This window comes from Brassica napus, chromosome C2 (assembly GCF_020379485.1).
Source record: "Brassica napus cultivar Da-Ae chromosome C2, Da-Ae, whole genome shotgun sequence".
In the NCBI taxonomy this organism is placed as follows: domain Eukaryota; kingdom Viridiplantae; phylum Streptophyta; class Magnoliopsida; order Brassicales; family Brassicaceae; genus Brassica; species Brassica napus.
The window spans coordinates 28,370,279-28,380,766 of record NC_063445.1 but is presented as its reverse complement, the minus strand read 5'-3'; the positions used below and the strand labels follow the sequence as shown (position 1 = coordinate 28,380,766).

Below are 10,488 nucleotides of genomic sequence, written 5' to 3'. Positions count from 1 at the left end.
TCCTCCTTCCATGTATTATGGGTATAAAACAACTCCTTCCTCATGCTATGTATTATTGCTGTAAATTGATTCAACCATCATTATCCTCCTTCATGTATTATGAATATGAACCAACCCTTCCTCATGCTATATATTATTGCTATGAACTGATTGTTCTATCTTTTTTTTTAACAACCGAAATTTATTATATTATTAGAACTTGATACAAATACATAATACAAATGAAATAAAAAAAACAAATAGTATAGTAAAAATGATTAGAAGACAATAATAGATCAAGTGATATAAAACAGCGGTCTTCTTTATTAGTAGAGTATTAACTCTAATAATCTTCTTGCGAACATTAGATCTTCGTCGCATCATTAACACCAACTTCCTTTGTTGTATTATGTTAACCTTGACCCAGATTAGAGCTATAAATGTTCTCCGGTAAAGAAACCAATGTACTGATTCAACCGTGAAGAATAAAATCTGAGATGGCTAACTTTCAACGACTGTAAGAATGTCGCCATACAACAAAGAGAAGACATCTTTCATCATGTACTGTTGTTTTTTCCATGGTGGTTTCTATGGTTTCAACGCTAGATCAGATTTATCTATATTTTGATACCAAATATATTGTATCAAAATATAGATTTTAAAAGATTTTTCACCTTTTATGTGAAGTTGCTATTCCATTTTTGATCTCGTCGTGTACCTTCTTCAATCCGGTTTGTAATTTTCCTGGATCCCAAATTCTTCGACCAATAATCTATCTAACACGAGGGAATAACAATCGTGCATTTGAATTTTGACAATATTTTGTCACGCTAACATCGCAGTAGATGCTCTCCACCGCGGAGATGAAAAATGTCTGAACAGAATTGCCATAGAAACATTCCACTCTGAAATTATAATTGGATTCCAATAACCAATTACGTACCGGATAGTGATGTGTTGCATTTGCAGTTGGTGATGCTTGAAAAGAACTCGAAATGTTAATACTCTGATTTCGATCAAGAGTCTTCATCGTCATCATCAAAACATGATCCTCCACGTGGTTGATTAGAAGAAAAAGAGATATAAGAGCATTGTATATGCATCTCTGGATAATAACCATAATCATGGCCATTGTCAACATCGAGAACATCCTGTAAACTATCACAGGAAACACTCTCAATGCCTTCATCGGAGTCAAAACTTGATCTATTGAGAAGAAACCGTCATCGCACAATCAATCGCCACTAACCGTTTTTTCTCTCAACTACTTTTTTTTTAATAAGTGTAGTAGATTGTTCTATCCTATATATTTAATGAGTGTAGTATAGAATAAAATGTAAGTTATGCAGAGAAGATTTTTAAAAAAAATTGACACATCCCCTCCCCCCCCCCCCCCCAAAAAAAAAATCTTTACATGGTTGTTTTTGTAGTTTTTCTTTTCATAATGGTTATATGGAAAATTAATTGTTATATTATCTCATAAACAATTTTTAAAAGCCAGTTTTCTTTTTTTTTTTGGTATGATTAAAAGCCAGTTTTCTTGAAAAAAGTTGCAATCATTTAAAGTTAAAAATAACATTTATTTCTCTAACGAATGTCTCATAAAAAAAAATAGTTTGTTACAACTACATAGCTTTAAGACATGTAAAATTGAGTAGCAAGGAGGCGATAACACCCTTCTTTCTTCCTTATATATATACAGAGAACCTCCTGCCTTTGTTTCCGCAATATACATACATCTCTCTTTCTCTCCCGAAATATAAACAAACACACAAACCTGGTAATGAAGAAACCAATACAAAACCTATAAACGCAGCGTTTTATCAAAACACGACAGGATCAATCGACCATGGCTTCTACTTCTTCTGCTTCGAGACCCAATCTTAAATCTCTATCATTCTCCTCTTCGTCAACACTCAGGGACAAGAAACCAACCCCTTGCTCTGTTTCTTACCCCGTCAACAAAACATTTCCCATCTCGTCGTCTCTCCAACCTCCGGCTACGTATAAACCGACTTCTTGGAAGAAACTATGTAAAGACGTCGCATCCTTAATCCCTAAGACGAAGAACCAAGCACAGAGAACCGCCGCTGCGATTTTAAACGCGGTGGAGAACGCCATGGTCTCCTACGAGCGCCGCCATCATCCGCTCCCTAAAACGGCTGACCCCGCCGTACAAATAGCCGGAAACTTCTTCCCGGTCCCGGAGCAACCAGTCATACATAACCTCCCGGTGACCGGAACAGTGCCAGTGTGTATTCAAGGAGTTTACGTCAGAAACGGAGCCAACCCGCTTCACAAACCAATCTCCGGCCACCATTTATTCGATGGAGACGGTATGGTACACGCTGTCCGGTTCAATAACGGTTCGGTTAGCTATTCATGCCGGTTTATCGAAACAAACCGGTTTGTTCAAGAGCGAGAACTCGGTCGATCTATCTTCCCCAAAGCAATTGGAGATCTTCACGGACCCTTGGGTATCGCCAAGCTCATGCTCTTCAACGCCCGAGGGCTACTCGGGTTAATCGACACGACCCGCGGACTCGGTGTGGCTAACACCGGTTTAATCTATTTCAACGGTTATCTCTTAGCCATGTCCGAAGACGATTTACCATACCATGTAATAATCACCCAAACCGGAGATTTAAAAACTTCGGGTCGGTACGATTTCAACGGTCAGCTCAAAGCCGCAATGGTCGCCCACCCGAAACTCGACCCGGAAACCGGAGAACTATTCGCTCTCAGCTACGACGTCGTATCAAAGCCTTTCTTAAAATACTTCAGGTTCACATCCAACGGTGAGAAATCTCCAGACGTCGAGATTCCACTTGATGAACCGACGATGATCCACGACTTCGCGATCACTGAGAACTTCGTGGTGATACCAGACCAACAAGTGGTGTTCAGATTAACCGAGATGGTCAGAGGTGGCTCTCCTGTGGTTTACGACAAGGAGAAGAGATCAAGATTTGGTGTTTTGAACAAATACGATAAAGATGCCTCGTTGATTCGATGGATCGAAGTGCCTGATTGCTTCTGTTTCCATCTCTGGAACGCTTGGGAGGAGCCAGACACAGACGAGGTTGTCGTGGTAGGGTCATGCATGACGCCACCTGACTCAGTTTTCAAAGAACACGACGAAACACTTCAGAGTGTTTTGTCGGAGATAAGACTAAACCTGAAAACAGGGGAATCTACACGTCGACCGGTTATTATCTCCGAAAAATTAAATCTTGAAGCTGGTATGGTAAACCGGAATCTTTTAGGTAGAAAAACCCGGTTTGCTTACCTTGCTATAACCGAACCGTGGCCTAAAGTGTCCGGTTTTGCTAAAGTGGACTTATCGACCGGAGATGTTCAAAAATATGTTTACGGAGATGGGAAATACGGAGGAGAGCCTCTGTTTCTGCCAGAGGTTTCTGGTTATGGAGAAGACTGTGGTTACATTATGGTGTTTGTTCACGACGAGGAGAAAGTGAAATCGGAGCTACAGATCATTAACGCCGTGAGTATGAAGCTTGAAGCTACGGTTACGCTTCCTTCGAGAGTGCCTTACGGTTTCCACGGAACGTTCATGAGTAATGATGATTTATGTAGAAGATGGATTCGACCATCCCACAGGGCCCGAGGAATAGGAAGGCCTGGCCTTAGTTAGGAAGAGCGACGGCTCGATCTGTTGGCTCGAGAGTCAGGTCTCTCGGCTTGACTCTTGAGTACTTCTAGCTGACCATCGTCGACTGAAGAGCGTTCGGCTCAGCGTTTGCTCGAACACCTACGGGCCTCTCGGCCCAGCAAAGGAGGCCCACCAAGATGGCGTAAAATTAGGTCAAGAGCGAGGCATCGGGACGTCTATATAAGGGAAAGAAGAGACAACGAGAAGAGGATCCGAAATCACTGACCAACACTTGACGGCTAAATTAGGGTTTTCACCTTTACTTCGTCTCGCCGTTAGTTATACTTCTCCGGTAGCTTATCGAGCCACCGGTTTCCTTTCTGTCGCACTCTCCTCTTATTTCCTTGTAACCGATCGAACGTTTTCTCTCCGACCATTAATAAGACGTCTTTGTTTAAGCCCACATCTTATTTATTACCGTTTCACGATCAAACAGTTGGCGCCCACCGTGGGGCCCTAGCAAAGTAACGTCAGAACGATGGTCGTTAGCAATGATAGTTCAGGCGAGGAGCGCGAAGCTCTCGAGGCGACGCCTACGCCTACACCAGCAACTCCACTTCCCCATCCCGCAACCATGGAAACTATCCTGGCGCGCCTGGCCCTACAAGAAGCGGCACAGAAGGCGGCAGTTGACCAAATCACGGCGATAGCAAAGATCCTCGCTCCCCTCGCTGCAAACGCCGAAGCGTCAACAGCGCAGTATCGTCGACACCTGTTCGCCACAGAACGAACCACCGACTTGGCGCCTACGCGGGATAACGATAACCAAAGTGCCGGTAACGACACCGGTGCGCACACCGCAAGCGAACTAGCCGCGTTAAAACAGTCGGTCCTCGATATCAATTCTAAGATCCACCAGGTGACGACGTCCGCCCCCCAGATCGAGCATGTACTCGCGGATTCTCTTCGTACACCCTTCACGCGAAAAGTTACCGGCGTACGGCTACAGAAGATGGACAAACTCCGTCTTCCAACCTTCAAAGGCCTCTCCGACCCTTCCACCCACGTCACATCTTTCAACATAGCGATGCGACGCGCAAACCTGACCGACGAAGACAAAGACGCCGGCTTTTGCCAACTCTTCGTCGAAACCCTAGAAGGCCCGGCCCTTACTTGGTTCACCGGCCTCAGAGAGAACTCCGTGGACTGTTTCCACGACCTCTCAACGGCCTTCCTTAAGAACTATATCATGTTCACCAACCAGGAAGCAACAGTGTCAGATTTGTGGAACCTCACTCACGCCAGCGACCAAAGTCTCCGCGACTTCATGGAGAAATTCAAAGCTATTGTCTCGAAGATCGATATCCCCGACCATATCGCCGTCGAATCTTTGATGAACACCTTGCACGTCGATTCCACATTCCGCCAGGATCTTTACCGATACCCGACCAAATCTGTCTCCGACGCCATCGCTCGCTCGCACAACTTTATCCGCATGGAAGAAGACACCAGAGCAAAGTTCGCAAAAGAAGCAGCGGCCAGGCAGCGAGCCCCCCGAACGAACGATACCCGCTCCGAGCCTCGCCAGCATTCCTCCGGTGGAAATACCACTCAGAAGCGAGGCTACGTAAGTTCGGTCGATGATGAGGAGTCTCCAAAATCAGCAGCCATCACGCGAGAGAAAGGCTGGAATCACTGGGATCGAGACCCCGCCTCGAAGCAATCAAAGTCGACCGAACCAACGAGTTCAAACTCCGAGGAGCCAAGGAAATGGTGCCTCTACCACAAAAGGGATTCCCACGATACAAAAGAATGCAAAGTCCTCATCGGGCAATTCTTCGACGGGATCACTAACGGGACGATTCAAATGCCCACTTCTCCAACGACACCGAAAAACACCAAAAGTTGGAGTAAGAACAAGGAGAAGAAGGCACAGAAGTCTCAACAGAACACGGCCCCGAGCGAGGAAAGAGCAAGCCCTGAGCGCACTCCTGTCAACAACGTTGGCCCCGCCAACGATTCGTCAGAAGACGAACATCCGCGTCGCCGGCGACGAGTGGAAGTCATACTCTCTCGCCCTTGCGACTCCTCTGACGACGACTCCTCGATAATGCAACCAGATGTACGCGACAAACTGAACAGCACGGTCGAGCAGTCTCTCACTCCCCCGACAGCAGACAAAGACCTGCGCACCTTACTGAAGCGAAAGAGTGCTACGAACGAGCACGTAGGAAGCGCCGATCTCGGCGCGACCATCTCCAAATCCAGCGCCAGGAGAATAGGTCAAAACGGCGACCTTCGCGACCAGCTCAATTCAAAGGCCAACGACCTGCGAATCCAACTCAACCGTTCGAAAGGATCCGATCTGCGACGACGTCTCGAATCAAAAAAGAAAAAGCCCGCAGAAACTCCTCAGTTCGAGAACACAACCGATGATTTAAGGAAGCAACTCGAGTCAATGCGAGCTGCCCACACCCCGCACATTAGCGTCATAATGGGAGGATCACCTCCTTGCGGCGACTCAGTTCGAGCTGTCAAAGACTACAAGCGACAAGCCACCGCCTCCAAGAAGTGGCCACCTCCAGTCGAAAATGATCACCAGATCACTTTTTCGGCACTAGATACCAAGGGTGTCCACATGCCGCACAACGATCCTCTCCTCGTCGACCTCGACATCGGAGAATGCCTAGTCGCGAAAGTCCTTATCGATACCGGCAGCTCAGTCGATCTCATCTTCCGCGACACACTCGACAAAATGGGAGTCGATTTAAGGGATATGAAGCCTTCTTCTCGTACGCTCACTGGCTTCAACGGAGCCTCGGAGCAAATGATCGGAACAATTCGTCTTCCAGTATACGCAGGTGGTATAACCCGTACCGTCAAGTTCTCCGTCATCCGAGCCAAAGCACCATATAATGCCATCCTCGGAACACCATGGTTGCATTCCATGAAAGCCGTTCCCTCGACGTACCATCAATGCGTCAAGTTTCCCGGCAAAGACGGTAAAACACAGACGATTCGGGGAGATCAACAAGCCGCGAGAGAACTGCTAATTGCAACTGTAAAGATGCAGCAACAGACTTCCCTCGTCAACTCCGTCGGCAAACCACTCCACAAGATATACCCCCAGAAGGAGGAAGTTCGCGAAGTCGCAATTGACGAATCCGACCCAACGAAAATCATCCGAGTGGGCGTCTACCTATCCGACGACATATGTTCAAGGATCATCTCTTTCATCAAAGATAACGCTTCAACGTTCGCCTGGAAGACCTCCGACATGAGGGGGATCGACCCCGCAGTTACCTCCCATGAACTGCATGTCGACCCGACGTTCAAACCCATCCGACAGAAGCGACGGAAACTCGGTCCAGAAAGATCTAAGGCAGTGAACGACGAAGTCGACAGGCTCCTCGACGCGGGTTTTATTACCGAAGTTCGATACCCCGAATGGTTAGCCAACCCGGTCGTCGTCAAAAAGAAGAACGGCAAATGGCGCATATGCGTCGACTTCACGGATCTCAACAAAGCATGCCCAAAGGATAGTTACCCGCTCCCTCACATCGATCGTCTCGTCGAATCAACCGCCGGTAACGAACTCCTAACCTTCATGGACGCTTTCTCGGGATACAACCAGATCCTGATGCATCCCGATGATCGCGAGAAGACGGCATTCATCACCGACAGAGGAACTTATTGCTACAAAGTGATGCCCTTCGGGCTAAAAAACGCCGGCGCGACTTATCAGCGACTCGTTAACCAAATGTTTGCTGATCAGCTTGGTAACACCATGGAAGTGTACATCGACGATATGCTAGTCAAATCGCTCAAGGCCGACGACCACCTAAATAACTTGCGCGAGTGCTTCAAAATCTTGAACGACTATGGGATGAAGCTCAACCCGGCCAAATGTACCTTCGGTGTCACCTCCGGGGAATTCCTCGGCTACATCGTCACTCAGCGAGGAATAGAAGCCAACCCCAAGCAGATCTCGGCGATTCTCGACCTTCCAAGCCCGAAAAACAGCCGCGAAGTGCAGCGACTAACGGGACGCATAGCAGCTCTCAACAGGTTCATCTCGCGATCGACCGACAAGTGTCTTCCCTTCTACGAGCTGCTAAGAGGGAACAAGAGGTTCGTCTGGGATGAAAAATGCGAAGAGGCGTTCAATCAACTCAAGCATTATCTTACGACCCCACCAGTGCTATCGAAGCCAGAAGCCGGTGACACACTATCTCTCTACATCGCCGTCACATCCTCCGCCGTCAGCAGCGTATTGATTCGAGAAGATAGGGGAGAACAGAAACCAATCTTTTACACAAGTAAAAGAATGACGGAGCCTGAAACGAGATATCCAACACTCGAAAAGATGGCCCTAGCCGTCGTCACCTCGGCGAGAAAATTGCGACCCTACTTCCAATCGCACACGATTGAAGTACTATCCAACCAACCACTCAGGACGGTGATGCAAAATACTAATCAATCGGGACGGCTGACCAAATGGGCGATGGAACTGAGCGAACATGACATAGTATACAAGAATCGCACAGCAGCAAAGTCACAAGTCCTTGCCGATTTCTTGATCGAGTTGACGCCAGAGCTGGAGCAAGACCTCATCTTACCAAGTGTAAACTGGATCCTCCACGTCGACGGTTCATCAACGAGTAAAGGGTCAGGAGCAGGAGTGCAATTGCAATCGCCAACAGGGGAACTCATTCGGCAATCATTCAGTTTTGGTTTCGCGGCATCGAACAACGAAGCTGAGTACGAATCCCTCATCGCGGGGCTCCGTCTCGCCAAGGCGGTGAAAGCCAAAAGAATCAGCGCCTACTGCGACTCTCAACTCGTCGTAAGCCAATACCTCGGCGATTACGACGTCCGCAACGAAAGGATGGACGCCTACCTCAAACTAGTCCAGGATCTTACGCGAGACTTTGAGTTCTTCGAACTCACGAAGGTTCCTCGCGGAGAAAATGTTTGTGCCGACGCCCTCGCCGCTCTGGGAAGCAAGCTACACGACCAAGTCAAAAGGATAATCCCGATCCACAAAATCGAGAAACCAAGCATCGACACGAAGGCAGAACAGGCCGCGATTATAGCAGCAATCGACGACGCAATGGACATTGACGAAGTGGAATCTCGCTCGCCAGATGATCACCCAACAGATTGGCGCAAAGAACTCATCGATTACCTCGCGGAAGGTTTACTGCCCATCGGGAAATGGGACGCCCGGCGATTGAAACGACGCAGCGCACACTACGTCGTCATGGACGGGGAACTACACCGATGGACTGCAACAAAGGTACTACTCAAATGTATCGCCGGTGAAGAAACGAGACTCGTCATGGCCGAAACACACGAAGGAGCAGCAGGCAACCACTCGGGCGGGCGAGCTCTCGCATTAAAAGTTAAAAACCTCGGATTCTACTGGCCAACCATGAACGCCGACTGCGAGACATACGCGCGCAAATGCGATAAATGCCAGCGTCACGCCAAAACCATACACAGCCCAACGGAGTTTCTCCATACCTTGACTGCTCCATACCCATTTATGCGATGGGGAATGGACATCATAGGTCCGATGCCGGCATCTCGACAAAAGAAGTTCATACTGGTCCTCACCGATTACTTCACCAAGTGGGTTGAAGCCGAAGCCTACGCCAACATAACCGACAAGGAGGTACAACGCTTCGTCTGGAAGAACATAATCTGCCGATACGGACTACCTTACGAGATAATCACGGACAACGGTTCGCAATTCATCTCGCATCATTTTAAGGGCTTCTGCGACAGATGGCGCATTCGACTCAACATGTCGACACCAAGAAACCCGCAAAGTAATGGTCAAGCCGAATCAACGAACAAGACCATCATAGACGGTCTGAAGAAACGACTCGACTTAAAGAAAGGTTGCTGGGCAGACGAATTAGATGGTGTCCTGTGGTCCCACAGAACCACTCCTCGCGGGGCGACGAAGACTACACCCTTCTCAATGGCATACGGCGTCGAGGCAATGGCTCCCGCAGAAGTGAATGTGACGAGTCTGCGCCGATCACGAATGCCACAGAACACCGAACTCAACCGCGACATGCTCCTCGACGCACTCGACGACATCGAGGAAAAGCGCGACCAAGCGTTACTCCGTATCCAGAATTACCAGCATCAAATCGAAAGCTATTACAACAAAAAGGTCAAGTCACGTCCTCTCGAAATGGGCAACCTTGTCTTAAGAAAGGTCTTCGAAAACACTAAGGAGTGGAAAGCCGGCAAGCTCGGAGCCAATTGGGAAGGACCATACAAGATAGTCGAAGTCATCAAGCCAGGAGTATACCGCCTCGAGACTTCAACAGGCGAAGCAGTACCGAGAGCCTGGAACGCCAAACATCTCCGCCTCTTCCATCCTTAGACAAAGCAAACACCAACCCGAGTAAATGCGCCCCAAAGGCCACTTTTACTCGCCAAAAAAAAAAAAAAAAAAAAAAAAAAGTAAATGCGCCCCAAAGGCCAAAAAAAAAAAAAAAAAAAAAACGAGTAAATGCGCCCCAAAGGCCACTTTTACTCGCCCAAAAAAAAAAAAAAAAAAAAAAAAGAACTACGAATGGCTTGATTCCCGCAAAGGGATACGTAGGCAGCCCAAAGAAAAAGGGTCCAGCCGAAAAAAAAAAAAAAACAAAATCCCTCCCCGAGGAATCGATCTCAGAAGCAGACGATCACTTAAGCGATGCCTACACAAGCACGCCCCGGCTCCTCGAACAAATGTATCGGCACTCGCATCCCACGTTGAGTACGTCCCGATCGGACACATATTCACGGAAATCGACCGCGTTGCAACCAAAACCAACACGGCCGAGACAATGACTCCAATTCATCCTATAATTGACTAAGAAAGGTCCGACCGA

General features: G+C 47.7%; 1 protein-coding gene across 1 annotated transcript; it reads left to right on the top strand.

Annotated features, from left to right (window-relative positions):
* Positions 1 to 1,567: 1,567 nt before the first annotated feature.
* On the top strand, positions 1,568 to 3,919 carry LOC106441091 (9-cis-epoxycarotenoid dioxygenase NCED9, chloroplastic-like). Its single transcript, XM_013882871.3, has one exon. The coding sequence runs from the start codon at positions 1,829 to 1,831 to the stop codon at positions 3,632 to 3,634; it is 1,806 nt and encodes a 601-aa protein (XP_013738325.2). The 5' UTR covers positions 1,568 to 1,828; the 3' UTR covers positions 3,635 to 3,919.
* Positions 3,920 to 10,488: the final 6,569 nt, after the last annotated feature.